Raw genomic sequence first — 25,219 nt, forward strand, 5'->3', positions numbered from 1 at the left:
CTCCTTGCAATTTAGCGGGGATAAAAGGCCTACACTCTCCTTTTTCGAAATACCTGATACAGCTGCTACGGACAGATACGTTACAAATAGGAGAATATTATAAAGGAGGGCAACCATCGTCTTATATATAGAAATTAATACCCGTTTTAAGCCTTAACCGCTTGTCATTTGGTTTTGTAAATAAAAATGAGTTAACAGTCTTTTGCAATTTAGAATCCACTCTTTTCAGTATACATATTTCTGAATACACTCTACGCCTGTAAATATCAGTTTTTTTGGTCATAAGAAAATTATAGAGGAAACAAAAAATGAAAATTGATGATGACTTTGGATAAAATCCTCATAAATCAAAAGATTTGGCCAGGCCTGGGTTCTAGTACTGTGTTAATGTTCTCAGCTCCTTGGTATAAGCCATATCTAATGAAGTACAATATAATCTAATTAAGGAAATTTAGGAGAAGGTTAGTTTTTTTCAAGTCAAGGGGAAGGGCATTATGCTTAAGAAAAAGTTTACATTTAGCTAAAATTCTACTAGGGCCCTTCAAAAGGTATAATCCATTTAGTTTTGACAAGTTTAGGGGGAATATTTGGTTTTATCTCCTAGGGTTATTGCCGTTTTCTCAAAAACTACAGAAAAGATGAAAATTGGCCGAACAGGTCTCGAGCAAAGGTTAATAAAATGAAGCCAAGATTTCATTATCATGCCATCTAGTTTGCCCAATATTAGGCGTCTATGAATAGAAACCGTTATAAATAGGTAATGTTTCGATTTTACTCTTGATTTATTAGTTTTGCCATCCTCTCTTAGTCTTCAACAAGAAGTCTGTTAATAAGTCATGGAAAATGATTAGAAATATGGAGTAATGTGATATTGTAGACACATTTGCTGTTTCTGGACCTAGGTACTTTTATAACTTTTAGAATTTGATATGGTTTTCAAATTATTGTCGTCAATTGATTCAGGCCTGAATATTTACAAATCTGCGTTCTTTTCTTGCAGCTCTTCAAGTCAAGTCGAATAGTGTGGCCAAAACAATAATAATAAAGAAACAAATTGTGATGAATTTGGAAAATTGGAGCACTACTTAAGTCAAACTTATAGGAGCTCCACCTCGTCCCTGCCCATGGGACAATTATGTGTATGTGTTTACTAAATATAGCAATAGGATATTCGTTTCCAGAAGAAATTACTGTTTTCAGGCCAGAATTTACCAATTGGCCGGCTAGGCCCGGGCCTAGGGGCACACAATACCAGGGGGCGCAATCAGTTATCACTGACTGATTTTTTTCTTAACAAAACTGGACTGATGTGATTTATCGCCAGAGTCAGATGCGCTCTGCCGCTACGCCGCTTATTCACAGAAAAGTGATTTCAAAACAACGCAGGAATTCCGTGGCCACATATAAGCTGTCAGATATCTCCCAAGAATGGCAGCTGGGAGTTCGGTATCACATTTCTCTTTCATTACTTTTGTCTCGTCAATTGCGTTCTGTTCAGTGCTTCCACTATCTCTGAATTTTCGGATATTTCCCCGAAAATCTCGCAAAAACGGAGCAGCAAAACCCTTGGGCCTAGAAGCATCAAAACTTTAAATCCGGTCCTGACTGTTCTGGAAGGAAAAGGAAACAATCTAGGAGCCTGAAAAACGCTTTCCACGCTAAGTGTAAAATGTGGGCTGTGGATCTGTTCATGAAAGTCCTATGTATGTAGCATGAAATAGGGCTAATAGTTTTGTGTTTGGATCAATTCGTTAGATAAAAGATGAATACATTTCATAATGTGCTTTTCCCTTCAAATTGGTGGTGCGGTTCTATTAGCTGCAACCCACGCGAGAAGTCAAGTTTGGTTAATTCTAATGAAATAATTCAAAATATGAAGAAAATATAATAGTTTAGAAAATTTTTTTGGCTATATATTTGCACATTAGGGGGGGGGGGTAAAACATAGCATATATTAAATACATAACCTAACTTAGGAACCTTTTCTCCCCCTAAACCCCAATGCTTTAATATTTTACAAATCACTGTTTGCAATCTCGGCATAGGATTTCTCCGTTGAAAGAACCAGTTTGACTAATTTCTTTAGCATCTTCCCTATACAGTATATCGCGTGGGATGCAGCCAATAGAACAGTACCAAATGGATTTAACGGAAAACACGCAATACAATTCAACGTGTGGAAAGTCCACTGTGTATATGTTACCGTGAATGTCCAAAACCTGGTTAATGTCGACATTCACCGATGAATGTCCGAAACTCCTTTTTCTCTGCTTGGATTCAATTAGCTTTACGAGTTAGCTTTTTCAGTCTTATTCAAGGTATGATGGTAAAAGTTAAAGTTAGGTTAGAGTATGTTAGTCTGAGTTAGGCTGGGTTAAATTTGATTATAAATATTAGAATTGGATTAAAAACCTTACTTAACTAACCTAACCTGTCATCATCAAACCTTGCATTAAATTGAAAAAGTTGACTAGCAACGCTCACTAAATCCAAGGAGAAAAAAAAAGTCGACATTCACTGGTGAATGTCGACATTCAAGGTAACATATACAATTCGATGTATATTTGACCGTTGGGGGGGGGTAAAGTTTATTGGCAAGCCTTAAGGAATAATATTAGAAAGCATTTTAGAATGTTTTACAGTCTTTTGAGGATTTTATATTGTTTCTTTCTGGGGGGTGGTAATGTAGCATTAATACACTCTTTCTAAATATAGTATTCGCTGTCACCGCAAATTCAATGTCGAGCTCTAAAAAGGGTTTCAAAGTGTATGATGAGAATGGTTCAAAACAAAGAACTACACCATAAGGAGACATGTACCTTCATTCCCAGTTTGAAGGAAACACTAACGACAGAGTAGTACCGTTCGATTCCCCTTTCATCCTTTCAACACTCCTTTACATTTAAAATGTAATGGTTGTTTTGCTAGTCCCGCTGATACATTTGTGTCTCACCCCACCCCCTTCTAATGGGGTCAAGTTACCAGGAATAACCTTTTGCTTTTAATGAAACTTCACTTATCTGTTGGTTTGTACTATTATTTTTTAATAATTGTGTATATAGCCAAGGGTGAATCTCCAGAATTTTATTGAGGGGGAGGGGGGGCAAGTGGAGTTCATATTCACATAGTCAAGGGACATGGACTGTTTAACACTTTTTCCAAATTATTCACCCCCCCCCAAACAACGCCCTTGTATATAGCCTAGCGCTATATCAGATCCTATTATCAGACCTTCGACGAGATTGTCACGATAGCGGCCATTGCATTTTGAAATTGTTGAATGAGAAATCAAATGGTTTTACCCTTTTGTTGTTATACTGTTTTCTTCAAACTGGGAAGGAAGGTGCATAATTACACCCCTGCCACCGTAATTGTACCACAGCCTTTAATGGGGTCAATTATAACCCTAAGCTAAACACACAAGTTTGCTTATTTTCGGGGTTATCGTTTTGTTATTTATGGGAGCATTATTTTGTGTGCTTATTTCTCAACAACAGTTGTTCTATAATGCCAAGTAATGGTAATTTGAAAAAAAACAGCAACTTTTCTATATATCCTAGAGCTCTATTTTGCCCCATTAGGGGATAGAGAGCGTGGGACAAAATTGAAACAACGTTAATTATTTTGTTCACTAAGAGCATTGAAGAGGGAATCAAATTGACTTTTTTTTTATCTAGCATCCTAGTTCTACAAGCGAAACAAATTTGAATAGGGTCACTTTAAGGGTTCCCTTAGGGGGATCAAAATGGAGTTTGAGAAATTTCTGTAGATTCGTATAGTACTTCCAATAAGGCATTTTTAGGCCTGAATATCTTAAAAAAAATTATGTCACTTCAATAAAATAACAAAAATTGATAAAAGTAGAAAATTTCTGAAGAATGTGTAAAAGACCCACCAGCTTTCAGACCCACCTTCCGGGAAAAACAAACGGTGCCCATGTAATCTCCCATGGGAGAACGATCTAGGTTTAAATAAAATTACACCTTATTCCTAAGTAATGAACATGCTCCGGGGTATGACCCTTCATTACCTGTTTTGAGTTCAATCTACCCGCCTCTTTTTTAGCCAATGAAGTCTGTTTTGATGCCGCTATGTCATCGATCCATTGTTTCCATTTTAACCATGCGACTTGCACGTGGACTCTAAAGTTACGTCACCGGTAGCATCCCTTGCGCGGTTTCGGTTCAATTTCTCCGCTATGAAAACAGTTGTGTTTTCATTTTGAAACTTTTTAGCTAAGTGAAAACTGGAGAATGTTATTTAATTATTGAGTTCGAAATACTTCAGGTTAGAGTTCCTTTAATCGTCTGCCTGAAATTGTTTCTGAGGAATTGAGGCTACCCATTCTATTGCGAGAAAAATGGTTGTACGTATGTCACAGAGGGGAGGGGTATGATGGAGGATAGCAATCAGATAGGCCTATTAAAAAAAAGAAATATACTATATGATCCTCTAGGGGAGGGAGCTAGGCTAGCGTGTAACTGCGATGACAGTAGGCCTAATTGTGTTAAGGAGTATTGAATGGTAGGGCAAATGGTAAATTTTTACCAAATAATATTATTGACTTACGATAAAGTGAACATACCACTCGATGCCTTTTTTATGCTCTTTCCAAATATAATAATCATTTTTGTCGGGAATGAATTTGGTAAAGTTCTACGAAATCATATTATTGAGTTAGGACTAAAGTGAATACACCATTCAATGCCTTTTTTATGCTGATTACTAATATAATAAGCATTTCTATCGGAAATGAATTTCAGCCCCCCCTCCTTATATATGCCAATTCAGGGTTAGGTTAGGCTAGGTTAGGTATATATAGGGAGGGGGGCTGAAATTCATTTCTGATAGAAATGCTTATTATATTTGTAATCAGCATAAAAAAAGGCATCGAATGGTGTATTCACTTTAGTCCTAACTCAATAATATGATTTCGTAGAACTTTACCATGAATTTTACCCCCACCCTATATACCAATTCAGGGTATATATTTGCACATTAGGGGGTGGGGGTAAAGTTTAAATATACCTCCCATTTACATCAGAAATAAAATTTGCTTTGCTAGGAAAAACTTATCTAGAATTAAGCGAAAATTTTACAAAAGACCGCTGGGTAGGCTCTTTAATTCATTGTTTGGTCAGTTAAGGTCAGGGTTGCCACCACAACAATACCAAAAGCGGTGGCAACCCTGGTTAAGGTATGTATTGTATTATGAGTTTAGTTTGTTTTTTTTTTTTTTTAGTTTTTAGCAAGTTAGTTTTTTGTTCGTTTATTTCGTGTTATAGCTGATTGAGAATAGTATTGTCCTTTTGTAGTTCTTGTCTTTTTTTTTCTTTTCTCTTTTTATTTACTCCCCTAGCGTGTGATTTTGTATATAGAGGGTACAAATAAATTATTATTACACCGGTTATAGAAACAAAAGTAATGCCTACTAAACTGTATTCGGATACTTATTATAACGCAAAAACATCAGAGGTATTACATATATGAAGTTTTGACAAAACTATCCCCAGAAAGCAGGGGCGTAGCTCCTGCATTTTTATTTGAGGACAAGGGGAGTCAGGGGGAGAGAAAAGGGGCATGGGCTACATAATAATTTTGGTACTTCTGCCTTATAGCCACCACACTCAATTCTGTCGAAGAGTGAATTTTGGTTAATGCTAATGAAACGAAACAAAATATGATTAAAATATAATACTTTATCCACAAAATTATGAAAACTACAACAATGAATTATGGAAGGGGGGCCGTCCAGACCGCATTATATTAAATACGTAACCTAACCTAACCAAAATACCAACTAAATATTTAATTAAAATATAGCTACTATGTAGTTTCCCACCAAGCCGAAGCTAATATTGTCTGGTATAAAAACCATGAAAACTGGTTATTGCCTCATGTTCACCATACAAGATCTTGAGTGTGGTGGCTATAAAACAAAAGTACGACAATTTTTTCTCCAAATTGTTTGGGGGGCCCTCCCCCCTCCAAAGACGACACCACTGCCAGAAAGCAAAAACGGAAAACAGCGTTGTATTTGGTTCCTTGATTCAAGAGTGGGGGGGGGAGGAGGTCAACTTTGGAAAAAAATCAGTTCCATACATTGAATAGCCGAACCTTTGGGCGTATTTTTCAATTGCTCACATTTTAGGGGAGCCTGCTTATGTAATAAAAAAGATTTTACCGCTCTAAGAGATAAAACTAATATTTTTGTTTATCAAACAATGAATTTTTTTTTTACTCCAACATGTTAACTCGGGTAAAGCAATCAAAAAACGGGTAAAGCAAACAAAATTTTTTGAATATTTTTTTTTTGGGGGGGGGGGGGAGGGAGGGGGGAACAATGTAGCTAATATACATAAATTAGAATTGCCATCCCGTATTTTCATCTAAATTCATTCAGGATAGATCTATCGACTTTCAATAAAATGTTGGGTACTGTTCTATTAGCTGGGAGCCACGCGAGAAGTGAAGTTTGGTTAATACTAATGAAATAAAACAAAATAGGATGAAAATATAATATTTTAGAGACAAATTTCGGCTATATATTTACGCATTAGGGGGGTGAGGGGTAAAGCATAGCATATATTAAATACATAACCTAACCTAGATACTTTATATACCTAGGTACCTTATTTTAATATTGTAAACGCAGATCAGTGTTTGCAAACCTCGGCATGGGAAATCACCGTTGAAAAAACAGTTTGACTAGTTTCTTTAGCATCTTTCCTGTAGCCTACAATATATCGCGTGGATCCCAGCTAATGGAACAGTACCAAATGTTATAGACATTTCGCATTTAGTAACATTACTTCGCATTATTCAATGTCTTAGAACCAAGTAACTTAACCCGTTTGGTCGCTACTAAAGTTCAAAATACAACACTTACTTTCCACATTGGATTAGCTATGATGCAATTAAGGTTTAGGACTTTAGGGCTATATGCCTGTAGTTAAGGCACAGAAACTAAATGGTAGGCAAAAAACTTATAGGCAGATGAGAATCTGAGAAAAAGGGTAAATTTTTCGCAGTGCATATTATTGACTTACGAATAAAGTAAACATACCACTCGATTCCTTTTTTATGCTCTTTCCAAATATAATAATCATTTGGTACTTTCCCATTATATGGGCCTTTCTAAAGTCTCTTGAATTAATCCATCAAAAACGGGTTTTTCGTGACTGGTTTCCCTGTAAAGGCCCATATAATGAGAAAGTACCAATCATTTTTGTCAGCAATTAATTTTACCCCCACCCATATATATATATATATATATATATATATATATATATATATATATATATATATATATATATATATATATACATATATATATACCAATTCAGGGTATATATTTGCACATTAGGGGGGGGGGGGTAAATTTTAGGTAAATTTTTCGTTGTTCATATTATTGACTTACGAATAAAGTAAACATACCACTCAATGCCTTTTTTTATGCTCTTTCCAAATATAATAATAATTTTTGTCGGAAATGAATTTTACCCCCGCCCCTATATATACCAATTCAGGGTATATATTTGCACATTAGTGGGGGGGGGGTTAATTTTAGTTTTTCCTTGAGAGTATTTACAATAAGTATCCTTGTGGCTTTAATAGAACAGCCAAACGGAAGACCAAGATACTTAAGGGGCGACCATACTTGAAGCGACCTTCCTATCTCTCCCATAGTAAGCGTTTTGAGTTTGACTGACATTAATAGTTGAGGCAGTTAGGCGGTCTCAGTCTTTTCTAATAGAATAGAATCAGGTGAACATTTTGATTTAGCAAAATGCTAAAGCCGACACCTATTTTTCCTGAAATCCGAAAAAAACTCAAAAACCTATTTCGGGTTTGCCTGCAAGATCGCTGCAGTCAATATTGTCGTAATTGGTACTTAAAAATGCAGCGAAAAATATTCTATTGAAGCAGTTGCAGCATATTTTTATAAAAAAAAACACTTGCTGACTGCAGTCCCTTCGAATACTTTACATACCAACGTTTCAAATTGCTTATCACCCGACAAAGAGCCTAAAATACTTTGAATCAAACGGATGTGGGCGCATAAATTATCCTGGGGGGGTTAACGCTTCCTTTTGTTCAAAAGCAGTCAGTTGGACTTTGATTTAGTGAAGCTTTAGCTCTTGAAATGATTTATTTGGTGTGTATAATTTGAAAGCGTTAGCTTGAGAGTTGGACATTCGACAAATTGTGCGAATAAGTTGGATGTACTGGGAAAATGTAACTAATATTGAAAGCGTAAGGAACCCCTGGAAGTCGCCCTTTTCGAGTTTGTTTACTCAAGTCTGTGTGAAATCTGATACCTTTGTCTTTGAGCCTTTTTGCCGACCAGGAAAAGGGCTTGAATCAGCCAAAATGGCTTTGGACTGGCGTCCCCCCTTAAGTAAACCAGAGGCAGAGATTTCGGCAGGGCTAACTTGTTTGGTTGTTTGGAACCGAAAACGAGGAATTCAGTTTTTGAGGGGGCAACTGAAAGACCAATCTAATTTAATCTAGAATAAATAGTATTCACAGCAGTCTATAGTGCCTGAAGAGGAAAGGTGACACAGTGGCGGATCTAGAGCAAAATCTTGGAGAGGCCCAATGTGACACGGGTGCCAATGAGCAAAGTCTTTGGGGGGGGGGGGGACAGTGTGACAAAGGTGCCAAAATTGACAAATTTATTCTAAAAAAAAAGAGTAAAAGAAAAGGAAAAAACAAGGAATGAGGGCCCCAGAAAAAATCTTGGGGGTCCTGGATCGGCTACTGAGGTAACATGCATCTACTTTGTACTTCAACAATAATTTTAATATAAATTGCTTGTCACCCATCTCAAGATAGTAAGTTGTTGAAGGTGCAACGTAGGTTGTTAAACTTGTTCACATTACAGATAAAAATAAGACATTACTAATAAAATTTAAAACAGAAATTGGCTTGTATTTTGTGTTCGAAACTATTGGAAGATTATAACGTGCTTGTCTAAATCCTTGAGCATTGCATGGGTAAGGAGAACGCACATTTTCTCCTGCCCTCCCCTAGACTAAATTTACATTGGTGCAAAATTGTGTTATATTAACAAAATCAGGCACTTCAATAATGACTTGCCTCCTCCCCCAAAAAACGTCCTGCTGTCTAACAGGAGCGGGCATTTCTGTTTTAAACATTTTTCTTACCTTTTATTTGCTGTCTTAGGATGTTGAAAAAAAAATCTTTAATGATTTGTTGCCATTTTCATCTTCTATTTTTTTTCACAATATCTTTTAAGGTTGTTAGGGAAACTTGAAAGATTCTTACAGCCTTTCTCTCTGCACAAAACCATATAGGATTTCTAGAAAAAGATATCAAGTTGAAAACAGCGACAAAATTCTTAAAGGGTTTTGTCAAGCTCCTATGCCTCATAACTTAGCATTACTTTTTAATTTTTAGGAAGGAAACGTGTCATATTAGACTACCTTTGCTTGACGAATCGAAAAGGAAAAAAGTATGACAGATATCGACGTTTTAGCTGTTGCTTCTCCAACGAGCTCGGAACGTCGAAATCGTTTCACTTCCACAACTAAGTGCTGCACAATATCAACAATTGGCAAGCGAGTTTCGGATTCCCAATGCTATATAAAGAAAAAACTTAATGTAAATTTTATCCGTCGTTTCATCTCCAACTTACGTCGAACCCCGTCTTCCCCAGTTCGTCACGTCGAGTCCACACAGACAATAGTCACGAACTTAGAAAGTAGTCGACCGAATTCTCCTGGCTCCTGGCTTTGGGGCTCAGATCCCATCACTGGCCTGAGGATTGTTGAGTCTTCTGCCACGATTGTCACAGAAGTTGATATCGAAGCATCAGATGAGATTATTGAAGTGACACAAAGTGAACATTCAAACGGAAATGACGTGGAAGAAACGGGGAAGTTTGCTGACGAGAATTTAAGTGATGGAAGTGCTCAAAAAAAGAATGTTGTATGCAAGCTTTGCTTGGATGATGTCTTAGCGGCAGATATGTTGGAATTAGAAACCTGCAAGTGTGTCTATTGCATCGAGGTAAGTTTGTACTGTTCTATCATGTCTTAAAAATTTTTTTGGCTGTTAAACACTTGGCAATATTGTATGTAAATGATATTTGCCACTGTTTCTATATGAAACAGTTGACACTTCTTTTAATTGAATTGAACGATTACCTCTGTTTAGTTACTACTATTTATTTGTGTAATTAATACCACCTAAAGCGTCAGTTTTACTAGTAAGTCAGTGGTGGGTTTTCGACTGTGGTCTCGCGAGAGGGTAATATGGCAACAAAATTATAGGAATGGTTTAGCGTATAAACACAAATTAATAAAAAAAAACAATGTTTTTCCAAGGGAAGTAAAGAGCGAAGTTGAAACTTAAAACGGACAAAAATTATTGCTTCACAGCTTATCTAATATATATATCAATGAAATTAGTACGAATAAACCAACGAATTATGGTTCTCCGTCTTTCTCGATTTATAGAAAACTATCGTTGTACTGAAAATACAAAAATATTGCATTCAAAGCTGGAACATTGAGTTGGAAGTCAAAAGCGATTCCGTAACCCGAAAACATCGAATTAATCTATAAAGCTTTTCATAGTCTTACACCAGTTGTGACATCAGTGACTTTCCATATACAATTAAAATTATCTTTAAAACATAAGCGTAGAATTAAATATTTTTTTAATAACCGCAAAGTCATTGAACAGCATACAGATTATTGGATTGATTTATCAGGTAGCATTTTGGAATAATAGTCAATAGTGCTATAATATCAATAGTGAATAATAAACAATCTGAATAATAAATGTAAGAAATATGCTTTAGTATTACTTGAAATGAAGATCAAATAAGACAATATGAATTCTGAAAATATGGTTATTTGTCTCTATACAATAGTGAATTTCAAGCTATGATACAAATTCTAAAGCTAGTCTATAGTCCTAATCCTAATGCTATCAAGATGGCTTTACTTCGAACTTGTCTATACAAAGTAATCATGACATATCCTTTTTAAAACCAAAACGACAGCCAGGCATTGAAATGAGCCATCGTGCAGAAGTGATACCAAATTAAACGAGAAAAAAAAAATAAAGCGACAATTCTAAAATGAATTGTTATTTATCTTAAAAGGGATTGATCCTAAAAGGGATTAAATAAAAAAACAAGTTTTTTTTTAACTGAAAGTAAGGAGCGACATTAAAACTTAAAACGAACAGAACTTATTCCGTATGTGAAAGAGGCTGTCCCCTCCTCAACGCCTCGCTCTTTACGCTAAAGTTTTTCATTGTTTAAAAAAAATAGAGTTGTGAGAAAGTCAAACTTTTGCGTAAAGAGCGAGGCGTTGAGGAGGGAACAGCCCCTTTCATATACGGAATAATTTATGTTCGTTTTAAGTTTTAATGTCGCTCCTTACTTTCAGTTGAAAAAACTTGTTTTTTTTATTTAATTTTTGAACGTTTTTGAAAAAATGCAGGTTTTGATCTTGGCTCACCGTACATGAATAATTAAAACAAAATTTGCAAATTAATTTACTTTTATCTGGTTAAATGGCTTTCTCAAAACTTGTTTAATTTTATTTACGAACGTTTTTATTAGTAATAAATTTACGTAACTTACGAATTAACTTACGTAACGAACTTCTATATTCATATATTTTTAATACGTATATTTGGGGGTTCGCGCCCTAGTTAATACCTTGCTCTTTAAGCGAAAGTTCGAATTTTGTTCCAATTCTTTAAAAATGACCACTTAATCACAAAGGCCGTTCATTAGAATAAATAGCTCTTATGAAAGTACTAAAAAATCTTTGGCTTAAAGAGAGAGGTATTTACTAGGGGGTGAACCCAATAATATATGTAATATTTTCTGTTCGTTTAAAGTTTTGATGTTGCTGCTGTTGCAGTTGAAAAATTTGTTTTTTATATTTAATTTCTGATCTTTTTTTAAATAATGCTGGGAAGTCCGGCGTCCCCTTCATAGCAATTTCCCTTCCCCCATGAAAACCCTTCATAGAAAGATCCTCCCACATAACCCCCGACCCCCCCCCCCCACTACCAGGAAAAATCTCCCCTGAAAACGTCTGTATACTTCCCAATAACTAATACTATATATTAACATTGGGTAAAGTTAATGACTTTCAGCCCTCCCTCCGGGAACTTTGGGGGATTAAGTCATCCTAAAAGACATACTTATAATATTTTCGAACATGCTGAACAAAATGGCTATCTCAAAATTTTGATCGGGTGACTTTGGAAATAAAATAAGCGTGGGAGGGGGCCTAGTTGCCCTACATTTTTTCGGTCACTTAAAAAGGGCACTAGAACTTTTAGTTTCCATTCCAATGAGCCCTCCCACGATATTCTAGGACCACTGGGTCTATACGATCACCCCTGGGAAAAAAACAAATAAACACGCACCCGTGATCTTTCTTCTGGCAGAATATGTAAAATTCAACATTTTTGTAGATAGGACCTTGAAACCTCTGTAGTAGGATTCTCTGATACGCGGAATATGATGATGTGATTTTCATCAAGGTTCTACAATATTTAGGTGGTCATTCCCCCTTTTTTCGGATATTAGCCACATATTTTTAGGCTTGTAACTTTTGATTGGTAAGACTATACTTGATAAGACTTATATATTTTAAATCAGCATTAACATTTAATTCATTTGGTTTTTCTATTTGTATCAAAATATTGTTTTCTAGAGCTTTGGTTACCATTGAGCCGGGTCGCTCCTTACTTACAGTTCGTTACCACGATCTGTTTGATTGATAATAGTTTTATTCTGTAAAAAGTGTCCTTAATTGGTTATATTTTATTGTACCAAAACTCCTATATTATTTTGTGTTTTCAGTAAACCACTAGTTTTCTATAATCCTAGAAACACAGGGAAACATAATTAGTTAGTTTTTGTTTGTACTAGTTTGATTGATATATATTAGATAGGCTGTGAAGCAATAATTTTTGTCCGTTTTAAGTTTCAACTTCGCTCTTTACTTCCCTTGGAAAAACTTTGTTTTTTAGATTAATCTTTGCTTGTTTTTTATTCAAATTTAATGTAGAAACAACCCTGACATGATCTTTTTTTATTTATACGGAATAATTTCTGTTCGTTTTAAGTTTTAATGTCATTCCCTAGTTTCAGTTGAAAACTTATGAAGCTGTTTAAGGGGGCATTTAGAAGCTTATATTTATGCCTAATCACTTTTTATAAATTTGACTTGATAGCACATTCGCATAAAGTGCACTTTCTGTTTTTCCACCCATTCTTTTCAATTGAAAAAAAGTGCCTTTTTCAATGAAAGAACCAAAAAAAGGTGTTTTTCAAAACCTAGGCAAGAGCAAAAGATAAGGGGGCAAGGAAGTCCATTCCCGTCAATTACCGCCATTAGAATTAGCACACAGGCTTCATGGCAGAGTTAAGTTTGAAGGTTTAATTCAAAAGTGTTGATTTAATGATATAGCATAATTTTCGGTAGATTTTTAGTTGAAAAAGTTTTTAGTTTAAGTTAATTTGTTTTCGCAATAATCTTTTACTTTTAAGATGAGTAGAAGATCTACTCATCATGAAACATACACAGGGGGTTTGAAAGGGGGAGTATATATGAGGGGTTCTTATAAACCTCCAGTTAAGGGCTTTGGACCATAATTGTTGCAATGGTACCGTCTTATGCTTCCAAACTCTTCCAATTAAGAAGTAGGACCAAAAGGGCCGTTTTTCGTGCTATATGGCTGCTATAGATGGTACAATTGATGAAAATCACGTAGATATGAGTAACAGCTCTAAAATAAGTCTAACTCGGGATATGGTTGGGAGAATGAGTGCATCACATTTGCAAAAATAGTGGATTATCTAAAATATAATGATAAGAATGGACAAACCATAATTGAAAAAAAAATCCAAGGAGGAATCAAACGCATGATAATCTAATTTGAAGTCCAGCGCTATACTAAGAGAACCACGCCTCTAATAATCTAATTTAATATATTGGTGTTTGTAGGACTTAAATTGCGTTGCTTATTAAGGGGGCTGGAGGAGGAACATGCGGGAGGTGTTCTTGCAAACCTCGAGTTAAGGGTTTTGGATCATAATTATTACAATTATACCGTTTTATACTTTCAAGGTTTTCCACTTAAGAAGTGGCACCAAAAGTGTTGTTTTAAGTGTTATATCTCACTTATGAATTCTAGAATTGATAAAATCCCGTAGATATGAGCAAACGTTTTCAAATAAGCCATTAAACACCACTCTAAGAAGTTCTGGTATCCACTAGCCCCAGCTTTTCCACTTCAGACATGGCACAAAAAGTGCCGTTTTTAGTACTGTAAACCTCTCTTTAGTTCTTTATTTGTATGCCTTTTATACTGGCAGATGTAATGGTTTACGTAAATTCCAAAGATAGACGATAAACCTTGGTACATGGTCTTTATTAAATAACGTGAGAATACACATAGAGAAAATAAGGTAGCACAAGAACAACTAGCTACGACGAAGGCGAAATATGGACTGCCTTTAGAAATGAACCAATAATATAACTTTCCTAGAACGGAAGTTCCAGGCCTGGGAACGACCCCTTTCCCACGACTAGCTTTAGTCCCAAGAGCTCCCCCTGGACTGTTCTCGTTGACATATACATGGCCAAATCTCTAAGAAACGAGACACCAGATAAAACCTTCTCGAATTTATGTTCCAAATACTTTACAGATTCTCCCCCCTGTTTTAAGTTAAATTTCCCAAATTTGGCTTATCCCCTTCTCATTAAACCCTCAAAATTTAATTGAATTCAAAACATTCCCTTCCCAAATTAGTCACGTCTCGCATACTAACATTCTACAGCATGAACTAGTAAATAATTACATAATACAAACACTACACACTACTTCCATAAGTAAAAACTTACATAGTATAAATGAACCACACTAACAACCGTAGTCGGAAACTGGATATTTTAACACTTCACTTTACTAACACTTCTGTATACTTTAAAATAGACTTGTTCCCCATACCCCTGAATTTGATGAGGACAAGGAAAGTTGGGATTATGTATAAAGTTTGAATTAGGGCAAAAGGAATGACCGGGAAAGGCTAATTAATCCTGAAAATACCAGCGACAAATAAAATGAAATTGCAGAAACTCTAAAAATCATACCATGCTGCAATGACGTTAAGATATTATTCCCAATAAAATCCTCGGGGTTTTATTGCTATGGAGCGCCTCGGATTTGACCTATTTGTTTTTGCTCTACTAACTTGTGGTTCGACAAATGGCAGTACTACTGTTGATATCTCTACATAACTATTAGCGATACGCATTAAAACCATTCCGTGAGGCATCAACCTCATCCCACTAGACCTGCAAACCATCCCCCTTTTCCTGGGTCGCCAAGCTGCCCTGTGAGGCCTCAGTACTATCTCGCAGTGCAACACAAAAAAACATCCCGTGAGGCATCAGGACCATCCCACGGGACCTCAAAACCAGCTCCCTTTTCCTGGGCAGCCAAACCGCCCTGCGAGGAATCAGTACCATCTCGCAGTGCAACAAAAAAAAACCCATCCCATGAGGCATCAGTACCATCCCACGGGACGTCAAAACCAGCTCCCTTTTCCTGGGTAGCCAAACCGCCCTGCGAGGAATCAGTACCATCTCGCAGTGCAACAAAAAAAACCCATCCCGTGAGGCATCAGTACCATCCCACGGGACCTCAAAACCAGCTCCCTTTCCATGGGTAGCCAAACTGCCCTGCGAGGAATCAGTACCATCTCGCAGTGCCTTCTCATTATCATTGAGTCCAAATTTCACCCTCGTTAGCGCAGAAAGAAATTCATCAGAAAAAGAAGACGTGTCTTCTTTCCCCACTATCTGTTCTATCTGTTCATATTGTATTGCAACCTTATACGCATCACCTAAACAAAAAAAAATCTGCACTATTCTCTAACAAATACCGTTTGTAGGACGGTCTATCCCCTCCTTGAATAAATTAAGAGCAAATCTTCCAAGAACTACACCATCATCCCTGGCTTCTAAGGACACCCTACATGAGCTTCCGAAGTTTTGCATGCTTCTTAGAATAGATATTCCCTTTCATCCTTAAATTGAGCCACGCCTACAAACTCTGCAACCATTTTGCCTACTATTTTGTCTGGGGTATATACTACAAGTAATCCACCTTTTAAACTTGACAAATTTATAATCGTGGGATCCAGATTCCCAAAAAAGGAGCGAAACAAACCATGGGCCAAAAATGACGCAAAGTTTTTGAATCAGACCAATTTAACAACAACTGAAATTTTTGTACCTTTGCAACAAACTCAATTTTTGTAACTTTGTAACAAATTTTGTAACAAATTTAATTATTTTTCCACTTTCTGACTTTGTGAGTGGCGTTATTACTAAAAAAAAAGGGTCAATTAGCGATCCTATTACTTGGGACTGTTGAGGCTGTTCTATTTGAGGATTAGTTGGGGTAGTGCTCAGGGGAGTTGGAGGGTTTGTTGGGACCCATGTCTTGATCTTTTGAAGATAATCATAAAGTTCATCTTGATCGAAATCAGGATCATTTGAGTCAAATAAAAGAGGTGGAACTATGCCATTTATCCTTCACTGTCTTATAAAATCAAAAGCAACCTTTTTGTTATATCCAATTTGCACAAGATCAAGTATAGGAATAAAAACTGACATATTGAGATCAAAATTTGAAAAAGCAATTACTCTAAAAATTTAAATGTTGGTTTTAAACACCATTCTTTAATTACGGACGCTAGATTTTGGGCAATTAACTTCACTTTTAACAACAAGGGTCTAATAAAATTTACTGGGTTGGTTAACCGTGTTAAATCACTTACGAAAGGTCGTCTGTCTTACATCCAATTGCAGTTGGTCTCAATTAAATCACTAGCGTCAAATGGAGTCACAATTGAGAATTAATTTTCAATTATCGAATTCACAATGTTAAATTTTGTTTGGAAACTGTCAAATGTAGATCACACGTCGACTGTATAAAATCAGGTAAAAAACACACCAAACGTAGAATGGCTAAGTGAAGGTAGAAATCAACCGGAGACTCTCAGTTGTATAAATTTGAATTAGTAGGTAGAAGCTATCGCGAGGAAATCCATATTAGGCATTGTGTAACAGCCTATTTCAAAATGTTCATTTAAAAGAAAGTGTTTTTCAAGAAGGCGCTTTGAATAGAAGAAAGTTCAATAGCTCGTAACGTTTCGATATCTTATTAATCAGTCTTTTGCAGTATTTGCAGCTCAATATCATAGCAATTTTGGTAGCTGGCGAAATAACTCTTCAATATGTTGCCAGTATTTAGCGTAAGATGTCTTAAGTACTTATAACGGTCACTTAAATGTCACTTGGAGGTTTTCCCCTAGTGATATATGCTCCACTAGTTTTAACCGCTTGCCACCACTCTGTAAACCTCTCTTTATTTCTTTATTTGTATGCCTTTTATATTGGCAGATGTAATGGTTTACGTAAATTCCAAAGATCGACGATAAACGTTGGTACATGGTCTTTATTAAATAACGCGAGAATACACATAGAGAAAATAAGGTAGCACAAGAACAAATAGCTACGACGAAGGCGAACGATGGACTCCCTTTAGAAATGAACCAAGAATATAACTTTCCTGGAACGGAAGTTCCAGGCCTGGGAGCGACCCCTTTCCCACGACTAGCTTTAGTCCCAAGAGCTCCCCCTGGACTGTTCTCGTTGACATATACATGGCCAAATCTCTAAGAAACGAGACACCAGAAAAAGCCTTCTCGAATTATGTTCCAAATACTTTACAGTACAATTTATAGGAAGAACGTAAATATGAGCAATAATTTATATATGAACTATCAAAAATCTATCTACGATGTTCTGGTTGCCCGCTAGCCCCACTCCTTGAGAAATGGCATAAAGTGCCCTTTTTTGTGTTATACGGCACTTGCAGATCATGGAATTTATAAAAATAAATCGTTTGTGTGAAATAAATAGATTTTGAATGCGCTCTTAAGAATCTCTCTATAATTCTCAATCAGCCCGTTAGGCTTGGAAAAAAGAAGAAAAAACGACCGTTTTCAAGTTTTTTAGATTTAGTAACTATGTACGTGATTCGCTCTTTATTAGGTTGCAGCTAATGCTTCAACCATGACAAAGAGTTCATTGCGAATTATCCGGAGAAACTAGTTCATATTGAAATCTGTGAAGTCTAATAGACGTTTAGCTGGGGCACATGTGAGTAGAAGGCTATCTTATACTCCCACGCGACACCCCTGCTGCCACCTACAACTTTTTTTGCACACCAAATATGGGCATAGAGGCCCTAGGGGAGATGGATTTCTGAGAAATTGATTGCGTAATCAAAGTGTGTCAATGACATGGAGCACCTGTGCTGTCAGTCATTAATCAAATTGTTTCCGGGCAAAGTTTAATAGTGTCTGACAGATGACGTCAAGTTAATTAATGTCTGTGATGTATTTCCAAAGAGAATGTTTCCGAGGCAAAGTTTAGATCATACATGACAGCTGATGTCATTATTGATTGGCATGAAAGGGGAATTAATTTGTTGTTTCTAAGGGGAATTATTGATTTACGAAAGGGGAATTAATTTGCTGTTTCTAAAGAGAATCGTTTCTGAGTGAATGTTTTGATCTTAGCGTGCAAAAACGTTTCTTTGTAATTTCAAATGTGAAAGCACAGGGATGCCAAAAACAAAAGGAACTCACTGAAATTACTTTTAGGGATTATTTGGGCGAAACCGTTTTAGCCATTATAGGGAATTATTTCGGCGAAACAGTTAGAGACATTTTAAAAGATGATTTAAAAGATGATTTTAGAAGAGGATTTGAGGGTGAAACTCTGTGGTCGTTATAATACACAAGCTCCATTTGAACAGTGTTGTGAGGTCCTCTAACACAACCCAAAGGGTTCCAATCCCCCCACCCCATCCCCGATGGAAACCCCCGATCTCCAAAGGTTCCACGGGCTCCCCAAGGGCCTCCGGCGCCCCAAAGGCCCCCGAGCCACCAGTTTAATACTTTTTTAAGGCTTTATTATATCTTTTCAGAACAAATTATTATTATAGGGAATTATTTCGGCGAAACAGTTAGAGACATTTTAAAAGATGATTTAAAAGATGATTTTAGAAGAGAATTTGAGGGTAAAACTCTGTGGTCCTTATAATACACAAGTTGTATTTTAACAGTGTCGTGAGGTCCTCTACCCCAACCCCAAAGGCTCCTCATACCCCACCCCAACCCCGAAGGAAGCGCCCGTTCCCTAAAGGTCCCCCCAAGCTCCCAAAGGACCACCCGGCCCTCATGGGTTCCACAGACCCTCAAAGGCTCTCCCCGAGCCCCGTCTTTCGTTGATGTGTGTTGTCTGAAACTTATGATTTGGGATATGTAAATTACTACTTCAGACATTTTTGAGCTGGATTTCTTAGTCTTTCGTTGGTGTGTGTTGCCTGAAACCAATGATGTGGGATGGGTGGATTGCAATTTTTTACTTTTCTGAGCTGGATTTCTGAGCCGTTCATAGGTACGTGCTGTCAGAAAATTATGATTTGGGATGCTTAGTTTGCAAGTTGGACTTTTCAGAGCTAGGATTCTTAGTCTCTCATAGGAGTTTGTTGTCTGAAACCTCTATTTTGGGATGAATAGTTTGATATTTCAGGCTTTTCTGAGCTAATGTTTCCTAGTATTTACTAGGTGAATGTTGTCTGAAACCTATGATTTGGGATATGTAAATTACTATTTCGGACTTTTCTGAGCTAGGTTTCTTAGCCTTTCGTAGGTGTGTGTTGTCTGAAACTTATGATTTGGGAGGTGTAGTTTGCTTTTTGGACTTTTCAGGGCTAGGATTCTTAGTCACTAATAGGTGTTTGTTGTCTGAAACTTCGAGTTTGGGATTTGTAGTTTGCTTTTTGGACTTTTCAGAGCTAAGGTTTCTTAGTATTTCGTAGATGAATGTTGTCTGAAACTTATGATTTGGGATATGTAAATTACTATTTCGGGTTTTTCTGAGTTGGATTTCTTAGTCTTTCATAGGTGTGTGTTGTCTGAAACCTATGATTTGGGCTGAGTGGTTTGCTTTCTGGGCTTGTCTGATCTTAATTTTTTGGAAATTAGTAGGGGTGTGGGGTATGAAAACTAGGATGGTTGTTTTGTAGAGAGGTATTTCAGTCCCGTATTAGAGATGATTCGCATCATTCCCTAGGCAGTATCAGATTGAAACTTATGAGTTGGTAGGGGGATTTTACTATTTCAGTATTATTCTAGATTGGGTTTCAAAATCTTTCATAGTTGGTTATTGTCTGAAACCAAGAGTTTGGGGTGAATAGTTTTCTATTTTTGACTTTTCTGAGCTAGGTCTCTTAGCCTTTCGTAGGTGTGTGTTGTCTGAAACCTATGATTTGGGAATATGTAGTTTGCTATTTTTGACTTTTCCGAGCTGGATTTATTAGCCTTTCATAGGTGTGTGTTGTCTGAAACCTATGATTGGAATGAGCGGTTTGCCGTTTTTGTTTTTTACGAGGTAGTTTTCTTATCCTTTAATACGTATGTGTTTTAAAAAAATAAATATTCGAGAGGTGTAGTCTGATATTTGGAATTTTAAAAGCTAGTATTCTTAGTATGTCGTTGTCGTTTGTTTTCTTAAAATTCCAGTTTGAGGCGTGCAGTATCGCTATTTAAGTCTTTTCTGAGCTAAGGTTTCATAGTCTTTCATAGGTGAATGTTGTCTGAAACCTATGATTTGGGATATGTAAATTACTATTTCGAGCTTTTCTCAAAAACTTACACACGCACAAAAAAACTTACACAAAAAAACTTACACACACACAAAAAACTACAAACGCAAATAAAAACTTACACACACACACACAAAAACTTACACACACAAAAACTTTTACAGACACAAAAACTTACACACACAAAAAAACTTACACACACAAAAAAATTACACACACACACAAAAAATTACACACACACTAAAAAACTTACACACACACACACACACACACAAAAACTTACACCCACACAAAAACTTACACACACACACAAAAACTTACACACACAAAAACTTACTAACACACAAAAAATTACACACACACAAAAACTTACACACACACACAAAAACTTACACACACACACAAAAACTTACACACACAAACAAAATTACACACACACAAAAACTTACACACACACACAAAAACTTACCCACACACAAAACTACACACACACGAAATTAATCACCCACCAACACTTACAAAAACACAAAAACTTACAAACACACAAAATATAAAAACACACACAAACATACAAACAAAAAAATCAATACACACACACAAAAACTTATAAACACAACAAAAACTTACACACACACACAAAAACTATAAAAAAAAAACACACTTACACACAAAAACTAACCCACACACACACACAAACAAACTTACACAAACACACACAAAAAAAGTTACAAACCCAAAAAAACTTACGCACACACAGCAAGTATGTTAAAGCTAGCCATTTTCTTGCGAGAACACAAAAATCAGAACACACACACACAAAAAAACTTACACACACACAAAAACTTACACACACAAAATACTTACACACACAAAATACTTACACACACAAAAAAATTTACACACACACAAAAACTTACACACACACAAAAACTTAAACACACACAAAAACTTACACACACATAAAAACTTACACACAAACACAAAAAAACATATACACAAAAAAAAACACGCACACACACACAAAATCAACCAAAAACTAACACATACACACACACAAAAATTTACACACACACACACACAATTAGACAAAAAATTACGATATTTATGCACAGTTTCAACTAACTACGGCTAAGTATGTTAAAAGGCGAAGTATTTTTCTTGCGAGAACACAAACCATCAACGTGAACTCCGATTAACCATCACCAAAGTGTCACAATGCCGTCAGTGTGTCAACACCCCTCGGAAAATAGGGGGGTAAAGGTCAACTGCGAAGATATTTTGCCTACAGAAAAAAAATTGCTCATTGTTCCTTTAGTAGCCACGCAATTACACTAAAAATTATGATATTTATGCACAGTTTCAACTAACTACGGCTAAGTATGTTAAAGGCGAGCCATTTTCTTGCGAGAACACAAAATCAGAATACACAAACACAAAAACTTAAAAACATACAAAATACCATACACACTCTAAAAAAAATACACACACACACAAATTATTACAAACACACAAAAATTTACAAACAAACAAATTCTTACACACACACACAAAAACTTGTCCGAACACCCAATCTAACCCAAACAAAAAAAAATGACAAGAACAAAAAATAAAACACAAACACAAAACTCAAACACAAAAAAAAAAAAACACGCACAAAAAATCTAACACACACAAAAAAATTTACGCACACACACACAATTAGACAAAAAATTACGATATTTATGCACAGTTTCAACTAACTACGGCTAAGTATCTTAAAAGGCGAGGTATTTTTCTTGCGAGAACACTAGGGGGTAATGGTCAACTGCGAAGATATTTAGCCTAAGAAACTAGAATATGACATTACAACCCTTCGCTAATAACTAGTGAAAACCAAGAACTCAAACGCACATGAACTGCTGTTCGCCATTTACTACATTGCAACTACTGTTGAAACATGATAACTTGATAATCATTTCTTATTTTAACAATTCCTTACATACTTCCTTCAAACATAATCAACTCAGTCCTGGAGAATTTTGATATTGAACAATAAATTAAACAAATGAAAGAATTAATTTTTTAGAGTTAAAAAGTGCGTAGAGAAAAAAAGCGAATATAATGGTCGTTTAAAATTCCCCCCCCCCCAAACTAAAAAATTTCTGGGGGAACGTATTTTCTATGTTTTATTCTAAGTGAACGATCTTACCTTTTCAGGAGTGAGGAGTCGTTCACATTAGATTGGGAATAAAAGTCAAACTTATGCGCAGAGAGCGAGAAGTTTTAGTGTTGCTTCTTACTTCCAAGTGAAAACTTATTTTTTAATTTGTTGTTATACCATTTTTTAAAATTATGCCATAAATATCCGTTTGAATAGACCCTCACTTATCAGTTTAACTCGATTCGAGTACTGATTTGATTCGAACAGCAAACATTCTTTTTAGTCTTTAGACTTTTCAAGCATAATTCACTTGATTATGATATGTAATTTGTAGGACCGGTGGTCTTTTTCTTAAAAAACTTTCTCGTACAGCTAACCGTTGATTTTGCAATTGGAATAAAAAGCAAATTCTGTGTGGACGTACTAGCTACCACAGACCCAGAAGGGCTGAATTCACATTTTAGAGACAAAAAGTGAACACAAAAAAAGCAATATAATAGCAATTTAAAATCCCCCCCCCCCAAACTCAAATTTCTGGGGGGGACACATTTTCATTGTATTTTCAAAATTTTCCTTTGGGAAACACACCGAAAAATCATATTAAGGGCTAAATCTGTGAGTTTTTCACTGACAATTCCATTTTAGCCAAGCCATTATATACAAGGGAACATAGTTCATTATATTTTACATATTTTTTATTGGAAAACACACCAAAAGCTAATATTATTTGAACTTACATCAAACATTGGAGGGTATACACTTGAAGAACTATCCATTATTTTTGTATATTGTTCTATATTTCAGCCTATACTGATTCCTAAAACTTCCAAACTCTGAAATGGACTGAATTAACGGTTATCTATTTGCGAGAAGCGTACTAGGTCACGCTCTTAGAACAATAATTACCCTTCTATCTATCACTTAACACTCGCGGGAATTACCACATCACTCACGGGGAACGGATTCAAAACAATACTTCCTACATCATATAGTCGAATTGCGAGAGACGAGGCATGTTCAATGCAGATTAAAACCAGAATAGAAGAGAAACACATAAAAATAAGAAAAAAAGGGAATTGCAACCATTCATAGGCCGAAGCGCTAGTGCTACTTAAGTAAAGAACAATGTGGGCAAACTATATTGTTTTATGGTTTTTTCTACATAGCCGGCCACTTCGTATAGAAGGAGTCGTCACAGAAACTTTGAAAAGGGGCTCATTTGATTGGAAATTAAAGCGACTAATGCCCAATTCACAGGAGGGAGCATGAAAACTATGGTTTTTAACTATAATATGCAAGACTAGAAAGAAAAGTTTTTAGGAGTTGCCCCCTCCCCTTCCGCCTCAACCCTTGCGTTTGAAATCAACACACCCCCTGCCCCCAAACTCAAATTTTCCAGTGGATTTTAAAATCCCCCCCCCCAAACACAAAATTTCTAGGAACGTATTTTCCTCATATTTAAATATTTTCGTTGGAAATCCTGCATGCCGAAGCGCTGGTGCTACCTAAATAAAGAACGATGTGGGCACAATATGTTGTTTTTGGTTTTTTCTTCATAGCCAGGGCACTTCGTATAGAAGGAATCGTCACAGAAACTTTGAAAAGGGCTCATTTGATTGGAAATCAAAGTGGATAGTGACCAATTCTACAGGAGGGAGCGTGAAAACTATGGTTTTTAACTATTATAAGCAAGACTAGAAAGAAAAGTACTCAGGAGCCGGGCAGCACCTCACGTCCACCCTCACATCTGAAATCCCCCCCCTAAAATTGAAAATTTAGTATAAACTAGCCTGACCACACAAGTACACAATATTGCATAGAAATACCTAAACCATAGGTTAGGATAGGTCAGGTTAGGTTTGAAGTTAGGTTTCTCCAGGAGGGGGCGTGAAAACTGTGGTTTTTAACTATGATATACAAGACTAGAAAGAAAAGTCTTTAGGAGTGGGGCTGCACACCGCCTCAACCCTCACTCTTGAAATCCTCCCCCTAAAGTTGAAGTTTAGTCTAAACTAGCATAACCACAAAATTACACAATATTGCATAGAAATACCAAAACCATAGGTTAGGCTAGGTCAGGTTAGGTTTGAAGTTAGGTTTCTCCACGTTTAAGTTAGGCTAGATTAGGTTAGCTTGTCAAGAGCGCTCATGATAAGCTAATCTAACCTAACTTAAACGTAGAGAAACCTAACTTCTAACCTAACCTGACCTAGCCTAACCAATGGTTTTGGTATTTCTCTGCACTATTGTGTATTTTTGTGGTTATGCTAGTTTAGACTAAACTTCAACTTTAGGGGGGGATTTCAAGAGTGAGGGTTGACGCGG

The 25,219-nt window shown here is 36.2% G+C and overlaps 1 protein-coding gene across 2 annotated transcripts in view; it reads left to right on the forward strand.

Moving 5' to 3' along the window:
* Positions 1 to 788: 788 nt before the first annotated feature.
* Positions 789 to 25,219, forward strand: part of LOC148948855 (putative E3 ubiquitin-protein ligase RNF144A-A) — a 154,306-nt gene continuing 129,875 nt past the window's right edge. The window contains exons 1-2 of one of the 2 annotated variants that reach the window (XM_089094753.1): positions 789 to 902; positions 9,424 to 10,035. In XM_089094753.1, the coding sequence (XP_088950879.1) occupies positions 9,481 to 10,035 (555 nt within the window). In that variant the 5' untranslated portion in view covers positions 789 to 902; positions 9,424 to 9,480. Of the gene's footprint in view, positions 903 to 4,219; positions 4,288 to 9,423; positions 10,036 to 25,219 lie in introns of those variants that run through there. The other variant, XM_089094754.1, reaches the window with a different exon arrangement.

This window comes from Artemia sp. Qi Xiang Cuo, chromosome 9 (assembly GCF_049724085.1).
Source record: "Artemia sp. Qi Xiang Cuo chromosome 9, ASM4972408v1, whole genome shotgun sequence".
In the NCBI taxonomy this organism is placed as follows: Eukaryota; Metazoa; Arthropoda; class Branchiopoda; order Anostraca; family Artemiidae; genus Artemia; species Artemia sp. Qi Xiang Cuo.